The 22,719-nt window shown below is 34.9% G+C and overlaps 2 protein-coding genes and 1 long non-coding RNA gene across 3 annotated transcripts; 2 read left to right on the plus strand and 1 right to left on the minus strand.

Annotated features, from left to right (window-relative positions):
- The first annotated feature begins 2,453 nt into the window (after nucleotides 1–2,453).
- Nucleotides 2,454–4,490, plus strand: LOC132315051 (L10-interacting MYB domain-containing protein-like). The gene is made up of 2 exons (XM_059813812.1): nucleotides 2,454–3,921; nucleotides 3,993–4,490. The coding sequence occupies exons 1-2, from the start codon at nucleotides 3,664–3,666 to the stop codon at nucleotides 4,305–4,307; spliced, it is 573 nt and encodes a 190-aa protein (XP_059669795.1). The 5' UTR covers nucleotides 2,454–3,663; the 3' UTR covers nucleotides 4,308–4,490.
- A 1,779-nt stretch (nucleotides 4,491–6,269) lies between these two features.
- LOC132315052 (uncharacterized) lies at nucleotides 6,270–8,258 on the minus strand. The gene is made up of 2 exons (XR_009483566.1): nucleotides 7,709–8,258; nucleotides 6,270–6,717 (listed from the first exon to the last, which is right to left on the minus strand). It is a non-coding gene; the product is annotated as an uncharacterized LOC132315052 (long non-coding RNA).
- Nucleotides 8,259–10,257: 1,999 nt separating this feature from the next.
- Nucleotides 10,258–12,179, plus strand: LOC132315053 (L10-interacting MYB domain-containing protein-like). The gene is made up of 3 exons (XM_059813813.1): nucleotides 10,258–10,720; nucleotides 11,166–11,537; nucleotides 11,609–12,179. The coding sequence occupies exons 2-3, from the start codon at nucleotides 11,178–11,180 to the stop codon at nucleotides 12,026–12,028; spliced, it is 780 nt and encodes a 259-aa protein (XP_059669796.1). The 5' UTR covers nucleotides 10,258–10,720; nucleotides 11,166–11,177; the 3' UTR covers nucleotides 12,029–12,179.
- Nucleotides 12,180–22,719: the final 10,540 nt, after the last annotated feature.

Below are 22,719 nucleotides of genomic sequence, written 5' to 3' on the forward strand. Positions count from 1 at the left end.
ACCACCACCACCACGAGACATCCCTCCTTTACCCATTTTCTCTCTCTACTCTCTCTCTAAATTTTTCAAGTGAACTGTGGAGAGTGAGGTGATGTATTAACATGAGGGTATTGATGGTATTTCCCAATTTTAATTTTATTTGCTTTTTTTAAAATGTTAATTATAATGGGTATTTTTGTAAATGTATAATGACAGTGACCGAAAATGAGCCGGAAAGGACTGCCGGGGTGAAACTAATCATTTCTGATAGTTGAGGAACTGACTTGCTCGATTTTGTAGTTCGAGGGGATAAAATGCTGATTTTTAATACTTGAGAGGGGTTTTATACTTTTTTTGCCTTTTTTTTTTATTCATAAAAAGTTAAAAACACTCACGTACCGACATTTTACTTTCACATTGCTTAAGTCTCAACTTTTCATTTTAAAGAGTCAGGATGTATCACTAGTGGACAATAATTTTGATTTACATAAATCATATTAATATAAATCAATAATGAATATTTTTGAGGAACTTTTTCTTGGTCTAAAACAAAAATTATAATTTTATATGAATAAGCAAGTACAGTGGGTGCTTTAGTTTTACCTGAAGATGAACTACTATAAGATAGTGCATAACAAAGGGCAAATGGAACTTCTTTCTTAGTAATAAAAAACTATTTGTGGGCTAATAAAATCCTGCATAGCATAATTAGCAAGCATTTCAATTTTCGCCATAAAATTCTGTATTGTTGGGCGTAAATATTTTTCTGGTGTTTTATTGTTGTAAAATATTTACAAAGAAGAAATATATTTAAATCTAACAAAAATAATACATTCATCAATTTTAGCAGATTATTTTACACACTTTATTCTATAGATTCGACCTAAACTTTTACTAAATGAAAAAAAAAAAAATTTACATAGGGCCTGTTTACTAACAGGAAATAATTTTTGTTTTCCACCGTCAACTCTGAAAAAGTAAAAATAAAAGTAAAATTATGTTGAATAAAATTGATTATGATTTCTAAAAAGAGAAAGTGAAATCAGTTTTAATGAATAAAGTGAAAAGTGACTTTTTGATGCTTTCTATATTTTCTGGACTGTAGCGGGAAATTGATTCTTACACTATTACCACACGGGCCACTGTTTATCCCAAATAAGTTGTGCGTGAGTTGCTGTCTCGTTTGTAACGTCTTCTCTCTTCTCTCTATGCTCGCCCTCAATCTACCATGGACGACACAACCGAAGGCTTATCGTTGTTCTTCAAGGCTTCTCATTTTGAACCCACCATATCTCCATCTGCCCAAACTCTTCTACCCATCAAATTTAAGGGATTTATAGATCCTCGCTCTTCCGATTCGTACACCGCCAAAGACGGCGGCGTCGATTCGACAAGCACGCCATCGCCGACGAGCAATGACTCATTTTCCTTTCTTAAATCCCAATATTGTATAGGATCGGACGCTGTTTCGGTGCACCGCCGGCATATCCCAAGCCTCACAACCACCGAAATCCATTCGGAGCTTGTCGTTCCTTGCTGCCTGTGCGCATTTTAGACAGTGCTCGACATCTTCTTCACTGCCTAACAAACCCACGCCTGTTGCTGGAGCCTCTGCGTCTCTATTACTAATCACCATAATTGAACCCAGATCAGGGCAAGCCACTTCAGTAACACCCACAGTGGAATCTTCAATTTCTTTGATCACCTTCTTTGGTAATGTACTACCATTTGTGACCACCCAAATTGTGGATGCTTGGGAAGTATTTGAAACCACCCAACTTGAGGATAAGCGGGAAGAATTTGAAACCACCCCAATTGAATGCAATTTGAATTTGATTTGGTGGAATTCAATCTGGAAAGCTAATGTCAGAGTATAAAGAGAGTCTCTGTGTTTACCATCGGATGCGAAATTGGGGTTGGGGCTGATGGGTTGACTTTTCCTTTCATTGTAAAGGCTTGCGCAATGATGGGAGAATCTGAAATCTGCAGGAATGTTAATACTCATGTTTTGCGTTAGGGATTTGAACACCATCTTCATGTGATGAATGAACTGATGGGTATGAAGGAAGGTTATGGGTGAAATGGGTTCGCCGCGGTGGGGTTGGATATGGTGGTGGTCGGATGTGTGGTGCTCGCCGTCGCCGAACACAATTTCGTTGAAAGTCATCGCCGTTTCAATCCATCTCGTCGTGCTTTGTCTTCTTTGCGAGGATTGCAAAGGCTCGGCTAAGATTTCAGTTTTTTTTAGATTCAGAAATATAATAGGAAAGTAAAATTAAAACTAAAATTATTAAATTTACTTTTTATTTTTTACTTTCAAAATAATAAAAATAAAATTTTCTTATTAAACACTATTTTATTTTTTTTTTTATCTTAAAAAAAGTAAAATTATAATTTTTACTTTTGAAGAAAATGAAAGAAAAAAAGTAAAAATATTAATAAACGAGCTCATAAAAATATATATATATATCTTACGTCGAAACAAATTAAAATTTAGTAGGGAGAATAAGTAAGACATAATATTTTAGTAGTAAACATTTTACTTAGAAAAAGAAAAACATTTCATTTCGTTTCTTCCGCCAGCATTTCAAATTTACCCTCCTTCCTCTCTTTTTCCTCTTGAACCAAAGCTCCTCTCTCTCCCTCTCTCATTTGGTAAATTCTTTTCACCGCTCCAACGACAGGTTTTCTTTTCTCTCTCACTCTTCTCTTTTCTTCTCATGCAGAGGTCACTCTCTCTCTTCCTTCTTCACTCTCCATCTTACAGATCCTTTCTTCACTCATTTTCTTTTCTATTTTATTTCTTCTTATCAATGTATATATATATATATATATATATATATATATATTTTTTTTTTCCCTCTTTGTTTTGAATTATATTTATTGAATGGACCTGGTTGAAACACAATTTTGTGCGCATATTTGTGTTAAATTTGTTATTTTGAGATGGTTTTGGAGTACAAAGTTGTTTGACAATTGAGAATTTTTGTGGTTGCATGTTACTTGTTTGGTAAAAGACCAGAGAGAATTTAGCTGTCATTCTAGTTGGTTGGAATGTCTAGAGAATGACATGGGTATATGTAGGAGCTATTAATATAATTATTATAGTGTGTTAGATATGCTTTATTTGAACTTGGAAGTAATTTTGAATTACCAAAAAAAAAAAAAAAAAAAGGGAACTTGGAAGTAATTTTACTTGCAAAGAAGAAAAGAAGCTATAAACAACAATAATATATTGGAATTGGCTTTTAGTAAAAATCTGGAATAATTGGTTGTATCCAGTATATAGGACTTGTTCAATAATTATATTTGAATATTTTATGTGATAATGACAAATTAGTAACTTATTCCCATTCCCATTCTAATTGAGTTGATAAATTATAAAAGAGCATATTGTCTGGGAACCTTCAAGGATTGGATCGTGGTTTGCTTCATTGATTTTCAATTTTGTATTATCCTTACAATTATTAATAAAAAGTATTATCCTTATAAAATCAACAACATGATACTAGTGCCTAGTGGTACTACTACCATAAAAGAATAAAAAATTAAAAAATTAAAAATTAATTGTAAGGATAAAAAAAAGTAATTAAAAATACACTAGTACTGTATTTTAAAATTATTAATTATATATTTTTATTTGCTTCATTGAATAAATTATATAAATTTGAAGCATACTTTATAATGTTAATGGAAGAGGAAAAAACGAAGGGAAATCGGAAAACAACCACGTTTTACCCCAAAGGTTGGAAAGCCATCGAAGAGGGGATGAAAAGGTTGATCGGTAGGGAGTACACCAGACAACAATTAAGGAATAAATTCTACCAATTGAGAGACAGATACAAGTCCTATGAGATATTTTTATTCAATATTGGTTCGTCATGGGACTCTAAATCAGGGCAGGTGACACTCACCGAGGCCCAGTGGGAGAAGATGGACAAGGTTTGTTGGAATTTTAATATTTGTTATTGTGTCCATTTATTTATATAATTAACAATAAAATGTAATTGCAGAAAGTCAAGAATGCTCGGCGGCTTCGGAGAAAAGGATGCAAACATTACGACTTGCTCTCCGACTTGTTTGACGACACATCTGCCACTAGTGCCGGTGCCCACTCTTCGGCCAAAAGAACATCCACTAGTCTTGGGGATGATGATAAGGACAAAACTGGAATTAAAGCCTTAATGGCGGTGTTGAACGGCATGGAAGGCCTTGATAACGATCGTTATTTCAAGGCCGCACATATGTTCATTGAGGATGTGTTGTGGAGGAAAATGTTTCTTGGGCTTGATGATGACAGAAAGGGGGCCCTGATATGGAGTCTCTGATTTCATCGCTGTTTGCTTATGTGATGAACAATATTTTTGTATATGCTTATAACATTATGGTGGTCTTTTTTTGTATATGCTTAGTTTTAGACTTTTTATGGTGATATTATTGAATTATGATGAATAGAAGTGTTTTTTACTTGTGTTAATGATAGACATAGTATATGAAACAATGTATGAAGCCAAGACCATATAGAACTTCTAGGCTTCAAGGTTATGCCTATTTACTTGAGATATTGAATGGTCACCCTTTGGGCATATTCAGGATGAACAAGCATTTCACATGTTTATGAATCTATGTAAACTGTTGAAGGTGTTTGGATTGTCGGATTTCAGGTACTTGATTACACGAGCAAGTTTGAATGTTCTTGTATGCAAGAAGAGAGGCTGAGAGATTTCGAACTTGAAAGATTTGATTAGTTCTTTCTTCCCAGGATAGCAAACTTGAACTACTGTTTTTGGCTAAGCATACATTGATATTTCAGCACTTATGTCTCGTTCTTTTTATGAACAGTAGTATAATTTCAAAGTGGTAGTATGTAGTATCCAGAATAAAAAAGGAGCTTGTAGCTTCTGAGATGAAGCTTGTAAATGGTCCTCAAAAATACTAGTGAAATTAAACAGGAAACAATATCCACTGAACAAACTTATTCTCTAAATTGGTCTTTGTTTTCAACAGTTTTTCATACTACCAACTTTCAGAAAACGATACCGATTTTCAAATTAATATCACATTTAAACAATTTAATAAAGTGTTGTGTTCTCATTGCTGCAGCAATCATCAGTGCAAGCATTTCCATCATGGCCAGGAAATCTGCGGATATGGTAAAGGTAGGCACTGCCAACAAATGCAATGCCGTGAAGAGGCAAGAGAGCAGCCAGGAAGACAAGCGTTGAACCTAAATCCGCGATTTGATTTGCGACGCCAAAAAGCCAAAAATCATAACCGTGGATAAGAACCAAAAGGCAAATCTCAAGAAATCCTTCCCAAGTGATTTATTGTCTGGAGGCAATCTTCGATAATCCGACCATACGACAAGCAGAAAAACAAATATCGAAATGATAAAAGCAACCATGGAGTAGTCGCCACTACCGAGCAAGAAAATGAACGAGGACAAGGGAAGTTTGGAATGGACCACATTGATCACAGAGCAAATTTGACAGATTCTAGTGTCAACATATCACCTTCCTATTCAAATTCTTAATTTTTTTTTTTTAACTGTAATTATTTTTTATTTTTCCTGAAAATTTTATGATATGAAATATGAATCGTACATCTGGTTTTAAAAATGGTATAAACAACCACTTCTCATTCTCTAAGACCGGTGTGTGCTTGATGTTGGTACATTGAATTTTTTGTACAAATTGTATAATCTATTGAGCAAAATGTTTCTTGTCACTGATTTATTATGATATAGGTGTATATTTATGCGGAGTGAAACAATTATTAGTTTATGATTGACAACATTCATTAGATGAACTTAAGAACTTAAATGTTTAACAAAGAGGAATAAAAATGCTAATTCCAAAAAATTTCATTTGTGGTTGGAGTGGTAAATCACTCGAATATTGTTCCTAACTTTCTTATCAACTGTTTACTTAGCAACTGAGCAAAAATTTTTTTTACCCCATGGCAAGAATCACAAATTCAACAAAGAAACTAAACTTTTCTAAATAATCAGTCCATTTACTTCATGAACCTCCCATACTCTCATTGGAAAGAAACTGTGATATGCTTAAATTGAACAAACCAACTATGTAAGAATCTAGGGTTTGATCATGATCAAACCAACTATGTAAGAATCTAGGGTTCATACAACACTAAGTGATCAACTCAATGGGATGCAATTTGCACTTCCTGACTTTGTATTCCAATACCAACCCAAACACATAGAAAAGGGAAAAGAGATGTTATTGACACCATTTAACCCATAAAACATAAGATCCATAAACAAAGCCAACTGCACTTTAAACTCAATTGACACATAAACCAGAAACAGATCAACAACTACCCAGCATTGTAAATCTAGCCCATTTACATAGAAATATATATATACAAAGAGAGAGAAATACTAATGTCTACCAACCAATAACAATTTAAGAACAAAACTAAAGCAGATATATATTTTACTGTCTAAAAAAGTTGCCATGAGATCCTTATCATATTGCCGGCCAGCACCTGTCAGTCACCACCAGAAAAGAAGAGTGCCATGTTTTTCTGAATAAACAGTCCATCTACACTGTCTCGAACTGTCTTATCACTATCACGAATGCTCCTTGGAACTACTCCTTGCCATGTTAACTTTCTGCAATTTCCAACAACTTCTAAACTGTAACTGATTTTATTTTATTTTATTTATTTATTTATTTATTTTGCTTCATAATCATCACCCATAAAACAGTTGAATACCTGCACCAATAAAATAATCAAACACGTCTTTTAGTTATTTCATTATGATCGGAAAACACAGAGTTGTTTCAGAACAAAATGTATGAAAGAATGAGAAAACTATTTAGCAGGAATGAGACATAGAAATTGGACCAAGAATTCGATCTGATGGGGCTGTTCAGTAAACAAAGAAATACAGTTCCTCTATTTGCTGTCTTCTTTATAACTAATATATAAACATTGCAAGATTGGTTTTTATGTCAACAGTTAACTAGGCATCTGGTTTATTAGATTATTGTAAACTGTTTAGGTAATTGAACTACAGGTCTAGGAATCAAAGCTTCTCAGTTATAGGTATGAGGAAGGCACCATAATTCTTGTTGAGCATTGTGGACTTGAAAAAAACACTTACCCCACCAATGGCATGGACAATATTAACAGAGTTACTCACTGTCACTCCTAATAATCCATGGCTTTGATATTCCAAACAAAGAGCCTTAAAGAGAATTTTCATAATGGTTACTACTATATATTCACAATTTTTCATAATTTTTTAGTATTTTAAAATATTTTTTTTTCTATTTTTTATTAATTAAAAATATAGAATTATTAGTAATTTAATTCGGGTAAACCTGGAGGGCCGCCTTCCTCCTCCATGAAGTTTGGCCCCTTTTGCGACCAGCCACCTTCCAACCTCTATATATGACCATCCAAACGAGAACCCCAATCGCAACAAAATGTCAGGGCTTTGTTTGGGCATTCTCTAAACAATCCATAGATACAACAATGGCAGAAAACCATGCCCTATAATAATCAAACCAACTATGTAAAAATCTAGGGTTCACAACACCCCCAGAAGTAGCAAATTCCTTGCAATCCGCCCCAAAAAACACCTCAAATAAACCCAATCAAGTAAAATAAATGTTGTAAGAAACACTGAAAACACCAATCTAAATGATCATGCATTTAAACTACTAACAACCAAGATGATAAAATATAAAGAAAACACTACCTGGATATTCAATATAAAACCACATTAAAACCAGAACAATAAAGTGTTCTATCGTGATTGCAAGAGCAGTGAATATCATGACCAGGAAATCTGCAGATATGGAAAAGGTAGGCGCTGCCAACAGTTGCAAAGCCCAGGAGAGGGAAGATGAAAGCAGCCAGGAAGAAAAGCGAAGAAGCAGCAGCCATCATGAGCCGGAATGCAAAGCCAAACATGATCACTGTGGATGAGAACCAGAACCCAAATCTCAACAAATCTTTCCCATATGATTTCTTGGCTGGACTCAAGAATCTTCGATAATCTGAGAAATGGTATTCTGTGATCAACGAAACACAAAACATCAAAAGGATGAAAGCAGCCGCGTAAGAGGAGCCACCGGCATAAGCATTGTAGACGTTGATGGTACCACTCAATGAGAACATAAAGGTAGTAGGTGAAGGTATCAAGTATATGGTTTTGGTTTTGGTTTTGCGACTTTGTTGAAATGGTTTGGTAGCCATGGTCGATTGATTCTCTCTCTCTCTCAGTAATTTGCAGTAGAGTAGTAGTAGTAGTAGTAGTAGTAGTAACAAACAACGAGAGCATATGGTATAGTGCAACACAAACTCATCACAAAGCCTATTTTACCCTTTTTAAAATTAAATTTGTCATATAATTATACCATTTTTAAAATAATTATTATTTGTATCAATTTATCATAAAAATGAAAAAAGAAAAGAAAAAAGGAGTTGTAAGTATCATTTTTTAAGATAATTAATTTATTATTAAAACTTTACTATTTATAATAAAACTTATTAGACTCTATTTAAACTTATTTATCGTAAAATAATATATTATTTTTCATACAAAATATTCATGAAAATTTAATAAATTAGTTATATTGTTTTTTAAAAAATTACTTATTTTTATAAGGTAAAATACAATGACACCCTCTGAATTTTGGCATAAGGGACAACAAGATATAAATTAGTTTATTTTTGAACAATGACACACTTTCAAGTTTGATAAATTGACAAAGACACCGTAACAATGGTGAATTGACTTTATTACCCTTTGATATAAAATTGACAAATACAATTGATTTAAATACCATTGGATCAAATAGGTTTAAATGGGTTACCAGGTATAATCTATTTGAGAAACCCATTTTTTCTCTCAAACCACCATACACCCAGACCTGCCCCAAAGATTCGACCAACCATGACATCCACCACCAAGACCTATATATATATATATATATATATATATATATATGACTGTTCACCTGCTCACTGGTGTGTAAGGAATTTATGCACAAATTAAATCTTAACCGTTGGATATAAAAGAATAAACTATTTTTTTAACTGTCCAATGGAATCTAATCGTTAATACTCGAGGTGTGCATACATTTTCTTGCACACCAGGGAGCAAGTGAACAATTATGTATATATATATATATATATATAGGCATAATAAGTGTATAAGAGTAAAACCATCATTTAAGAGTTTTGATATTTTATAATTTAAATTAATAAAATATTAAAGGGCAATATTGGCTTTTAATCATTTTTAAGGGGTTGTTTGGATCAAATTTTTGACAAGAGGGTGTCATTGTCCAAAAATAGACCAATTTGTATCTAGTTGTCTTTATCCTAAACTTCAGGGGTGTCATTGTACTTTACCTTATTTTTATTTAAACAATTAATTTTAAGAATTAATGGTTAATTTATGCAAATTTAATGTAAAGTATATCATCAAATTATAATTAACTTTTTACACAATTTATAATAAGTAAAATGGATTAAGTGTAACCAATGAGAAACAGAATTATGGTCATATGAATGAAAAATATATCAGGTATGGGTCATTTTGTAACAAAATATGATAGTTTAGAAGGTATTATGCATAAAATATATTTAAAAGGGAGTTATTTGTAAATTTGAAGATAATTCAAGGTTTTTTATTATTATTATTTTTTTTATTTTTTTCACTTTATCCTATATATAAAACTTGAAGATTTATAATAATGATGAATGAGGTTGAGAAAATAAATGATGATAAGTTGCTTGGAAATTTAAATGGAAGAAGTTCATGAACCCAAGAAATTTCCAAGCAATTTCTTGTCATATATGTCCTTAACATCATTCAAGATCATAGTTTCTAGTGTCGGTTAAGGTCGTAATATCGATTGCGGTTGCAATATAAATGACTCGAACAAAATCAATGTAAACTGGCCGATACAAATCGCGTATCGCCATACTGCTAACCATGCCCAAGATTACTAAACAACCCTCTTTTATATCACTTTTTCTCAATGGCCTTCCTCTTCTTTTCCATCTATATATATATTTGCATACTCCCTGTTTTTTCACCATATTTTCTAGTCTATTGATTTCTACCATTGAAATGAATGGTAAAAAAATATACATTATTGAAAGGAAAATATATAAGGCATATGAGAAGAAAAATAGCATGTGGGGTCGAATTTTTAAACAAAAAAAGAAATTATATTCAAACATATCTGTATACATATATATTTTTTTATTTTCATTCTTTTATGCTAATTTGTTAATAGATTTTTATTTATGAAAAAAGCCAATTATAACCTGATTTTTTCATCATATTTTACTAACTATACGGAAGATACAAACATTTTTCCTTTCATATTTGGAAAAAATGAAAAAAAAACATATTCTTTTTTTATTTTTATTATATAATCTGCTCAAATGCGTTTTGTTGACTGTCAAATCCATTTAATATAAATTGGACCTAAGAGTTTTTCAGGAAAAAATTCTGAACAAGTAGGCCACTAGCAAGTATTTCCCGAATTCCCATATAAGTAGACAAAATTACCAACTTATCCCTTAAAAGTTGAAACTTGAATTATTTGAACATTTCATTTTGTCCCTCCCGCCAACATTTCATTTTTTACCCCCTCACTTTTCTTCCTCTGAACCAAAGCTCTTTATACATCTCTCTCTTTCCATCTCATCTAGTAACTCTTTTCACCACAACAACGATCGGGCTACAAAGGTAACTTTCTATCTTTCTCTCCTCTGACTTTACTGTTTATCTCCCTCTCTTTTTCCCATTTTCCTTTACTTATGGATCTGGTTGAAACACGATTTTGTGGATGCATTTGTGTTCATATTGTCAATTTGAGATGATCAGAGTCCAATGTTGTTTGACAAATTGAGAATTTTTGTGGGTGCATGTTACTTGTTTGGTAAAACACCGCAGAGAATTTAGTTGTCAATCTAATCAATTGGTAGGTCATTAGAATAATATGGGTATATGTAGGAGAGATTAGTATATAATTTCTACTGCGTTGCATATTCTTTATGAGAATTTGTAAATAATTTTACTTGCAACTATAGCGGAAGTAATACACGTGCAGATTTCCTAATTTATGTTCTCTCTTAATTAATTATGCTCTTGTTTATTAGCAAATGCATTATCTAATTTATTAATCTAACAGCACAAAGTATTGATGGATCCATATACTCAATTCATGGATGAGGACAGTAAGGTGGCCGAGACTGGATCTGATGATGGTAAAATATGGAACGATAAATTTGAAGAATACTTTATAATGTTAATGGAAGAGGAAAAAAAGAAAGGAAATCGAAAAACAACCACGTTTTATCCCAAAGGTTGGAAAGCCATAGAAGAGGGGATGAAAAGGTTGACGTGTAGGGATTACACGAGACAACAATTAAGGAATAAATTCTATCAATTGAGAGACAGATACAAGTCCTATAAGGAATTTTTATCCAACATTGGTTCATCATGGGACTCTAAATCTGGGCAGGTGACGCTCACTGAGGCTCAATGGGAGAAGATGTACAAGGTTAGTTGGAATTTTAATACTTGTAATAGTGTCCATTTATTTATATAATTAACAATAAAATGTAATTGCAGGAAGTCAAGAATGCTAAGCGGCTTCAGAGAAAAGGATGCAAACACTACGACTTGCTTTCCGATTTGTTTGATGGCACGTCTGCCTCTAATGCTCTTGATTCTCTTAGTACGGACAGTGAAGACGACTTCCTAGAGGCAATGTGTAATGTCATGAACGTATTTGGTGATTATTGGAGGAGGGCTGAAGCAATAGAGAAGGTTGTTGAATCTGATGTTTATGGAAGAACAAGTGGTGGTGTAGAAGTTGATGAGGACATGACTAGAGTTGAGGCCTTCGTGGCGGCGTTGGATAGCATGGAAGGCCTTGATAGCGATCGTTATTTCAAGGCCTTAACTATGTTTTGTGACGATGCCTTGTGGAGGAAAATGTTTCTTGGGCTTGATGATGAGAGAAAGAGGGGCTTGATATGGAGTCTGTGATTTCATTGCTGTTTGCTTATGTGATGAACAATATTTTTGTATATGCTTATAACATTATGGTGGTCTGTTTTTGTATATGCTTATAACATTATGGTGGTTTTAGACTTATTATGGTGATATTAATGAGTAGACATGTTTTTAACTCGTGTTAATGATGGACTGATTATATGAAACAATGTATGAAGCCAAGACCATATAGAAGGCTTGAAGGTTAATTGAGATATTGAATTGTCACCTTTTCCACATATTCAGGATGGACAAGCATTTCATCTGTTTATAAATCTATGTAAACCGTTGAAGGTGTTTGGATTGACGGCTTTCAGGTTCTAAATTACACGAGCAAGTTTGAATGTTCTTGTATACAAGAAGAGAGTTCGAATAATGGCCGAGATATTTCAAACTTGAAAGATTTCATTAGTTCTTTCTTGCCAGCATAGCAAACTTGAGCTACTGTTTTTGGCTAAGCATATACGGAGTATTCGTTGTCTCTCCTATTCATTTTGTTTTTCGTATGTGAACATTGATATTTCAGCACTTAATGATCATAATTTCAAAATGGTACAGTAAAAAAGAAATGTGTAGCTTCTGAAATGATCCTTGTAACATGGTCCTCAAATAGTACCTATTCGATGCTCCCAAACTCAACATACGGATTTTCAAACTAGCATCGTCACATTTACACAAAACACGAACTATATGTTCTCATTGCAAGCATTTCCAAATCTGCAGATATGGAAAAGGTAAACAACTGTCAACAATCAGATCAGCTTAAAAACTCAACAGCCATAAAGAGAGAAGTCAGCAGCCAGGAAAGGAAGCAGTGAACTAGCAACAGCCACATAGACAATGATGAATGAGACTGACTTTTGGTTCCCATGCACTGATCAACTCAATGGGATGCAATTTGCACTTCCTGACTTTGTATGCCATTACCAACCCAAACACATAGAAAAGGTAAAATAGATGTATTGTTTACCATTGAAGCCATAAAACATAAGATCCATAAACAAAGCCGGCCAACTGCACTTTTAACTCAATTGATCCATAAACCAGAAACAGATCAACAACAGATACTGTCTACTAACCTATAACAATTTAAGAACAAATCTAAAGCAGATATATATTTTACTATTTCAAAAAAAAACAAGAAAAAGGTTACCATGAGATCCTTATCATATTGCCGGCTTACAACTATTCTATCCATATTCGGCCAGCCGCATTGAGCTCCAGCTCCTGTCTATCAGCACCAGAAAATAAGAGTGCATTATGTTTTTCTGACCATGTAGACTGTCTCGAACTGTCTTGTGACTACCACGAATGCTCCTTGGAACTACTCCTTGCCATGCCATGTTAACTTTCTGCCATTTCCACCAACTTCTAAACTGTAAGTGAATTTTTTTTTTTTTTTGCTTCATAATCTCATCACCCATAAAACAGATGAATACCTGCACCAATAAAATAATCAAACACGTCTTTTAGTTACTTTATTATGATTGAAACACACAGAGTTGTTTCAGAACAAAATGTAAGAAAGAATGAGAAAATTCTTTTCCCGGAAAGAGAGAGAGCGCGCTAACAAAAAATTTGGACCAAGAATTCGATCTGATGGGCTGTTGCCTGTTATGTAAAAAAATAAATACATTTCCTCTGTTTGCCGTCTAGTCTGCTCTAAAACTAATAATAAATGCACATTGCAATATTGGTTTTAATGTCAACAGTTAACTACCATCTGGTTTATTAGAATGAAGAAATTAGTTCAATGGAAATATATCTACTTTGTCAATCACATCCAAGATCAACTTTTCTAATGAAGCACAACAACCATAAGCATGAACTTCCTACAATAAATAAATAAATCAGAAGGAAGCACCTATGCATTTTTAGTATTGTATTTCATAATTAGACCATGACAAAAGAAAAAAAGAAAAAAGATAAAAAAAAAAAAAATTCATTATCCAATGTGCTTCCCACAAATTGAGTAAAATGCCTTTAAGAGAACTACACAGTTCAAATTAAAGAATGTCGACTCATTAGATATAGGTAACTTTGTTAATACTACCTGGTGTGTTATCAAGTTAAAAATAATTTATAGTCCTGCCTAACAAGTCCTCTTTCTAGACTAATTAAATAGCTAATTAGCCTAAACATAACCTAAACCAAGTAAGTTAGTTGGGGTATATTCTGACCCCATAATGGTTAATACTATATATTCACAATTTTTCATAATTTTCTGATATTTTCTACATTTTTATTAATTAAAGATATAGAATTATTAAATTAATTCGGGTGAGCATAAAAATGCGTCCATTGCTCGGCGAGTGGGGTCCAGTGGACTCTAATTGAGACCAGAACCACCACCACCACCACCACGGGCCATCATCTTTCGCTCGTGGGCATCGTCGATTTGGCATGGAGAGCCTTCTTCCTCCTCCTTCATCAAGTTTCGACCCCTTCTGCAACCAGCCACCTTCCAACCTCAATGTGACCATCCAAACGAACCCCAATCGCAACGAAACATTAGGGCTTTGTTTGGCCATCCTCTAATCTATCCATAGATACAACAATGGCAGAAAACCATGTCCTATAATGAATGATCAAACCGACAATGTAAAAAATCTAGGGTTCATACACCCCCCAGAAGTCGCAAATTCCTTCCAATCCGCCCCAAAACACCTCAAATAAACCCAATCGAATATATAATAAATGTTGTAAGAAACACTGAAAACACCTATCTAAATGATCATGCATTTAAACGATTAACAACCAAGATCATGATTAAATATAAAGAAAACAGTAGTACCTGGATATTCAATATAAAATCAGATTAAAACCAGAAAAATAAATTGTTTTGTCGTCATTGCAGCTGCAGTTACGATGGTGATGACGAGCAGGGAATCTGCAGAGATGGAAAAGGTAGGAGCTGGCAACAGTAGGAAAGCCCAAGAGAGGGAAGATGAAAGCAGCCAGGAAGAAAAGCGATGAAGCAGCAGCAACCCCCATGAGCCAGAATGCGAAGCCAAACATGATGACTGTGGATGAGAACCAGAACCCAAACCTCAAGAAATCTTTCACAAATGATTTCTTGTTTGGAGGCAATCTTCGATAATCAGAGAGATGGTATTCCACCAGCAAGAGAGCAAAGAAGGCCAAAGTGATGAAAGCAGCCGCGTAAGAGGAGCCACTGGTATAAGCATTGTAGACCTGGAGAGTGCCGTTGATTGAGAACAAAAAGGTAGCAGGTGAAGGTATCAAGTATATGGTTTTCTGACTTCGTAGAGATGCTTCCGAAGCCATGGGGATTTGATTCTCTCTCTCTTCTCTCTCTCTCTCTGCAATTTGCAGTAGAGAAGACTAGTAGTAACAGACAAGAAGCGTACGTGAATGGCGTTTTGGGTTGGTGGTGATGTAAAAGAGGGTAAAGTGCAACCCAATACCAATTTAAAAGACTATTTTACCCTCTTTTATTATTATTATTATTATTATTTTTTATTACGTAATAATATTTACTTTAATTTTATTATTTGTAACAATTTATAATAAAAATGGATTAAGTGTATATAGTTGTCCATGTTGTTTGTGAGTTTGAAAATTTTATTGTGATAGAATGAGACTGAGCAATTACCTGGAACTACTAAACAACCATTATTGATTCTCTACATCACTTTTCATGAAAGAAAAGAAATGATGAGAAATTGCATAGAAATTTCTTGGCAAGTAAATGGATGAAGTTTTTGGACCCTTTTGCTAACCTGCCAACTATAATCCATTATCCGTGATACTCTGTGACATTAATTAAACAAACTGTGGGAAACCCAATACGTTAAGATAAAATCAAATTTTAATTTAGCTAAATTGCATTTACAACTCTTGAAGTTTGGATTAATGTGAAAGGGCAAAAGTTCTAGTTTACATTGACAACTTTGCGGTTTCAAAAGCCATATCTGCCCGAATCCGTTAATTGACAAAAATACCCCCTCAATATTCTGTAATCCCCTCTCACCTACCACCGGTCCACCGCCACAACCGCCGCACCGCCACATCAAACACAACACACGCCATACAAAGCCAAGGGTTTCCGAAACGACGACGAGTCGCAGTCGCTGTGGAAATTGTCGGGTACGATTGGTGGCGAGCGAGGGTATCGCCTGGAGGAGGAAGGCTACGTCACAGCCGTCTGCGACGGCGGAGGCTTGGGCCCACTGAAGGACTCGATGGTGCTATGTGGTTGATGAGGACACCGTTAGGGTTTTCTTGGAGAAGAGAATAGGGAGGGATGGGAAAGGAGGAGAGATCGGCGGTATCGTAGGCTCACGTCGCGTCCTCGGCGGAGTCAAAGGTGCCGAGCCCAACCATAGATGTCTCCGCTGCAAATCTGCCCCACGTTCTCTTTCTAACGCCACGAAACCTGATCTCCTTCACGGCAGCTGTCGGACTAAATCCGTTGGTTTCTCTGGCTGTCGCCGCCGTGGTTGCCCTGGCTCTACGCATAGTCGAAGATGACCTATTGACGCTTTAATCGAATGTTTTTCTTGCTTTATATTACTTTGTTTTTCTGATCTCCGTCGCGAATCGGTATTGCTTGCCACTGACCAGGTCGATAATCAATCCTTTGCTATGGAGAAAAGGAGAGACTTTTAGGGTGTGTTTGGATAGTATTAGTTAGGAGAGAAAAGAAAAGAAAAGAAAGGATAGTATTAGTAAGAAAAGAAAAGAAAAGAAAGGATAGTAATAATTTCTATTTGTGTTTGGATAGACAGGGGAGAAAAGAAAAGAAGTGATAGTTATTTTTGTTTGGATAAGATAGAGAAGAGAAAAGAAAAGAAAGGATAATAGACAAATTACTTTTTTATCCTTTCATAACCATGGGACTTGGATGGAATAATAAATCTGTGTATTGATTTGTGGAGGCTAATTTTGGTATTATCAAAATACCACTAAAATCACTATCCTTTCTCTCACTATCTCTCCCTATCTTCTCAATTTTGAGGAGAAAGCAAATAAGAGATAAGGAGGGATAGCTATCCCTCCCTATCTCTCCTTATCCCTCCCTATCCCTCCACTTAAGTTACCCAAACACAAACTTACACTATCCTCTCTTTTCTTTTCTCTCCCTATCCCTCCAAATCAACCCTACCAAACACGGAGGTTAGAGAGGGGAAGAAATACCAGTCAAAGGTTAGACAAAATGTAAAACGGAGGTTATTTTGATCCTTCAAAATTAAGTTTACATGATTATATTAGTAATTTATTACTTTTATGTATTTGTTGACCAAGTCAAAAGTTAAAATGATCATTTTTTTCGGTAGGGGACGTGTATGTAAACTTTTGAAACTTTACATAATTATGTTAGTAATTTATAATTTTTATGTATTTGTTGACCAAATCAAAAGGTTAAAATAATTATTTTTTCAGCTAGAGGGGTGTGTATGTAAATTTTTGAAATCTCAAGAGGTGTCAATGTAAACTGATGCATTGACTGTCCGTTAAGTGACGTTGACTCAAACCTCAAAGGGTGTGAATGCAAATTACACTTTTAATTTTTGTATATTTTTTAGGCTTTCTTTGATCAGATAGAAGTTGAGAAAAATAACTTAAAGTATAATGGTTCGTATTCTCTTTGAATATTCTAGTATATTAATTACTATTTAGATCTTATATTGCTTTTTATTCTTCAAAAAAAAGTCCGAAAATATTTATTTGGGAAAAAAATATATGTACACTTATTTACTTTCGATGACAATTCTTTTAAAAGGAACGCTAAGGACTGCCTATTCACGGTTGCTTTTTCCATTAATAAGTAAAACTATAATTAATACCTTCATTAATTATAAGTTTTCAACTTTTCACATATATTAAAATTATATTTTTTTTTTACAAAACAATCCTTTTAAACCTTTCATTCCTCAGCTCTCAATTCTCATATGATTCGCGTTTACGTATATAATGTATGAAAAATGATATTCACGTCGATGGATCTGGCCGATTTGCTAGGCAAAATCCTATGTGGAGTCTAGCTGGCAAAAAAATTTAAAAAATTACTCCGTAAAAAAAAAGGCGTGCAATCCATCTTCCCGTCTCTCCTCTCTCTCAAGAGCCGGTTTCACCATAGCGTTGGTCTGATCCAGCAAAGGCTGACGATGTGCAACGACCAACAAGGTATGGCGTCGCGGCAGCGGTGATGATCTGCGAAGGGTTAACAACACCGGAAATACATTGCTGAAGAAGGAGTGGGTGGGCGCGTTCTACGCGAGTTAGATATACTCGCAAGAGCGTGGGCTCGTGAGGCGCAAGTTAGACGACGGTGGTTTGTTTTGCAGACCGGTAAAGTTCAAGCCGGAGATGAACAAGAGGCGATGTTGTTGGCCTATGGGTTCGTTCAAAAGTTTAAAACAATGCGTCGACGAAGATACTCTCGCTGATGCAGAGCAAATTTTTTTTTTTTTTTTTTTCGCCGGCCGTCCGGTGGTGAGCATAGACTAGACCTAATGGCGAGCAAGGATTCAACAGAGAACCGGCACAGAAGAATAATAGGTCGCCGACAATGGTGACAAAGGGTGGATGATGTCATCGGCGTTGAGTTTGTTCACGGAGATCGGGCGAGAAGCGAAGATGATTCCAAATAACAAGGTCTGAACGGCGAGGATGAAACGCTTAGCCGTAGTGAGCACGAATGATTTTGCCGACGACAAAGAACGCTGTTCTCGCAAGGCGTGGACCAGTGACAGTCGTTCTGTTCGACGATGAGTTTGTATGCATGCCGATGATGACCGTTTGGCCGGTGGGATGAACGTTCCGGTTCCGACAAAGAGTTCCATCGGGTGGCTGGATGAAAAGACTCACGGCGATCATTTGAAATTTTCGGCTGAAGCAGGAATGATTGTCTGGCGCATGGCGGTGAGATGATTGAGCCGCCTCGACCAGCAGCTGTTGAGAAAGATTAAAGAGGATGACGGCGAGATGATTGAACAAGACCAGTGGGTCGTGGAAGCCCTCTTCCGATGATTACAGTTAAGCCGATGAAGCAGAGGAACGTGATGAGGACGACAGTGGGCCAAATATAATTAATTTTGGTGACGATGTCCACGCACTGAGCCAAAATATAATTAATTTTTGCCAGCTGGACCGTTACATCGTTTCTGCCTAGCAAATAGGTCAGAGGCTTCTGCCTGAGTATCACGACCCATATTTTGTGTACACACACATATATAAAGCATTACTTTCCTCTCCTTTTTCCCTCTCCTTGTTCGATCTGTATGCCAATATATGTATATATAGATACATGCATATATATATATATATATATATGTATATATAAAGCGTTACTTTTCTTTTCAACCATTAATTCATATGTAGAAAAATAGCTAACAATATGTTAGTGTATTCTTTCTTCCCTTTTATTTTTAATTGTCGTTTAACCTTTATATATATCTGTGTGTGTGCGTGCAATCCTTTCAACCATGAATTCATATAGAGAATATATATAAACTGGCATACTGATCTAAGGAAAAAGAAAATGAAAGTAACCCATACAGATCTAACAAGGAAAAAAAATAAAAAATAAAAGTAATGTTTTATATATATATGCATATACAAGGAGAGGAAAAAAAAAGAAGAGGAAAGTAATGCTTTATATATATGTGCATATACGCACTATATATGTAAACGTCATTAAGTAAGAACTAAGGAGATGGATGAAAGGCTTAAAAGGACTATTTTGTCAAAAAATAATAATTTTAATATTCTATAAAAAAATTGAAAACTTGTAATCAATGAATGCATTAATTACAATTCTACTCATCAATGAAAATAGCGACTGTGAATGAGAGGTGGCCTTAGTGACTGTCCTTAGCATTCCTCTTCTTTTAATGATGATATATATATATATAGTTAACCCGAGGTATCCGAGATGGTACGAACTCTTAGAGCCCCTCTGACTAATCCTCGAGGACCCGAAAAGGCATCTTCCCGTTCAGGCCGGGAACCCGAAAGGGCACCTCCCTACTCGGGCCAGGTAAGTCACTGCACAGCGGAGGTTAGTTACAAAAAACACCCAACGGAACTCAAATCCCATACCTTAACCTTACTAAGTTCCAAAGCCCAGCGAACAAATCGCTAAACCATATTTGAAGTGAATTTTTAATGATAATATTGGTAAATGATTCGGAATGGAATTTTTTATATATTTATTTATTTTTTGATAAGAACCTCACACATGAGGTTGAGATTATGTGAAAATCACTTACACAGTCACGGGCCTTTACGAGAATTTGAACCCACAAAGACATGTGAGTGTGTGAGTTGACAAGGGAAAAAGTCGTACCCTTCTGTCAAAAAATATGAAAGGAATCGCAATATATTACCGTTGGCTCATTGATTACTAAGAGCCAAGAAGAAGAGTCGTTCTTCGAGTAAGAAGAGGTTGTGAGGAGAGAGATGGAGTTTTAAGGAGAGACGGATCTTAAACTGAATCGAATGAAATTGAAAATTACCCAGACAGACGAATTGAAATTTCAAAAAAATAAGTGAGCAGTTGTTTATTTAATAGAAAAAAGAAAAGAAGAAAGGTGAGGAAGAGGAAGTGTGCATTCCGAATTGGGATTTTAGGATGGGATGGTCGCGGCTGAGACTGCTTTTATTTTAAAACTACATATTTTTCTTGTGCATCTCTCAATTAATAATATTGAATTGAAAGTGAAATCCAACTAATCAAAGCGTTTGCTTGAGTGGTTGTCCTTTAAGTCTCTCTCAAAGCAAGGTTGACTCTTGAAAATTGAGGATTCTAGTCTTAGTGGAAGTATTTGTTTGAATATTTTTATTACACAAAAAAAATAATAATAATAAAATAAAATAAAATACAACTACTCTATATAGAGAATTCAAATTTTGGATATCTGCCCTGCACAGGGTGAAAATTATCTCCACCTTCATTTTTGTACAGTGCCTACTTTATAACATCTCAATTGTAATATTAAACCTAATTAGTTAATCAACATAGGATAGTTAAAATTAGGGGTGACAATTTATACTTAAATCTATCCACTAAAATTAAATTATTTGGGCAATTAATTTAAATTAATGGGTAAAAAAAATGAATACTCATTATATTCATGAATAAATAATAAATAAAGGATATAATGCTTAAGTTACTCACCGTGAATAACTTACCCTAACCACCCATCGTGTCTCCCAATAACAATTTATCACATCAGCTTTATTCAATTAAAAAATTCGTGGGTTGTTTTATTATTAAAGTTGATGTGATAAATTAATATTGAAACACAGTAGAGATGAATAGGGTGTAGCTACTCACGGATGAGTTGCTGAATTGTATCCATAAATAAATAGTGAATATCCATTTCACTCATTGAAACAAAACCTGGTGACTTGCCGAGCATTATCCATAATTAAATACCGAACCATCTCTAACCTCACCTTCTCCATCAGAAAGCTAATCCTACTCTCTCTATTTTCTCTCTCTAACAGTACTCAGCTTCTCTCTATTGAGATTTACACATTTATATATATATATATTCAGAACTCAAACACCGTGTCAAACCCATACACAACCACCACCGATCCACCACCGCCAAAACAGAAAAAAATAGAGACAACGGACAACCACCATGGCAGCTCTAACCCTAACAAACCCAACACCAAACTCACGGCCTCTCCCTCAAACCCATCACCAAATCCCTAGCCCTCTCCGCCCCTAACTCCCTTACCACCGTTGCTGCCATAACCACCAAATAAGTCGTCGCCTTGAACTGTCTGATTTGGTCGCAGAGTGTTGCCGAAGACAGAGACGAGACCCAACTGTGATTTTTGAATCCTTCTCGAGCTTGGAGCGAAGGTTGTGATGGTGTCGGCGCCGCCTTGGAGACATACAGATAAAACCATTACTGAAATTCTTCTAGAGTGCGCAATTGAAATCCTTCCAGTGTGCAATCAAATTGAAATTTCCCTTCAAATGACACAAATATACAAATGGTTCCAACAATTGATTTGGTGGTATTCACTGAATATGAATACATATATATATATATATATATACTTACACAAATTTGGAGAGAGATCGAGAGTGTAGAGATATCCACATATATATTGCATACTATATACATGTATATATGCGAGAATTTAGTTAATATATGGTGTAGCATACATTCCATCACTGCCAATGTGTACCATACCTTCCATTGTAGCAATATAAATGGTGGATGACCTTCCGGAAAAATATATACTAAGTGTACGTATATAAACTGTGGATCAGAGGCAATTGATGGGTTTTAACTTCAATTATATATATATATATATATATATATATTATATGTAATTTCATTATTCAAATTGGTCAATTTATAAGTCAATGTCAATTCATTAGGTGTTAGGGGGGTGGCAAGTGACTCATGGAGCAAACCAATAGCTGCCCAAAAGCAGCAACCAAACTTGGTTGCTTTTCTGCAATCAATTATATATATATATATATATATATATATATTATATGTAATTTCATTATTCAAATTGGTCAATTTATAAGTCAATGTCAATTCATTAGGTGTTAGGGGGGTGGCAAGTGACTCATGGAGCAAACCAATAGCTGCCCAAAAGCTGAGTACTGCGACCAAAACCTGGTGACTTGCCGAGCATTATCCATAATTAAATACCGAACCATCTCTAACCTCACCTTCTCCATC

The sequence above is a fragment of the Cornus florida genome, unplaced genomic scaffold, assembly GCF_030987335.1.
Source record: "Cornus florida cultivar Cherokee Brave unplaced genomic scaffold, ASM3098733v1 CherokeeBrave_3.0.0_Hap2_Chr06, whole genome shotgun sequence".
Lineage (NCBI taxonomy): Eukaryota > Viridiplantae > Streptophyta > Magnoliopsida > Cornales > Cornaceae > Cornus > Cornus florida.

Coding starts and splice junctions, on each gene's coding strand:
- LOC132315051 (XM_059813812.1), top strand. CDS start 3,664: ATGTTAATGGAAGAGGAAAAAACGAAGGGAAATCGGAAAACAACCACG. Junction 3,922..3,992: donor AGTGGGAGAAGATGGACAAG/GTTTGTTGGAAT, acceptor ATGTAATTGCAG/AAAGTCAAGAATGCTCGGCG.
- LOC132315053 (XM_059813813.1), top strand. CDS start 11,178: ATGGATCCATATACTCAATTCATGGATGAGGACAGTAAGGTGGCCGAG. Junction 11,538..11,608: donor AATGGGAGAAGATGTACAAG/GTTAGTTGGAAT, acceptor ATGTAATTGCAG/GAAGTCAAGAATGCTAAGCG.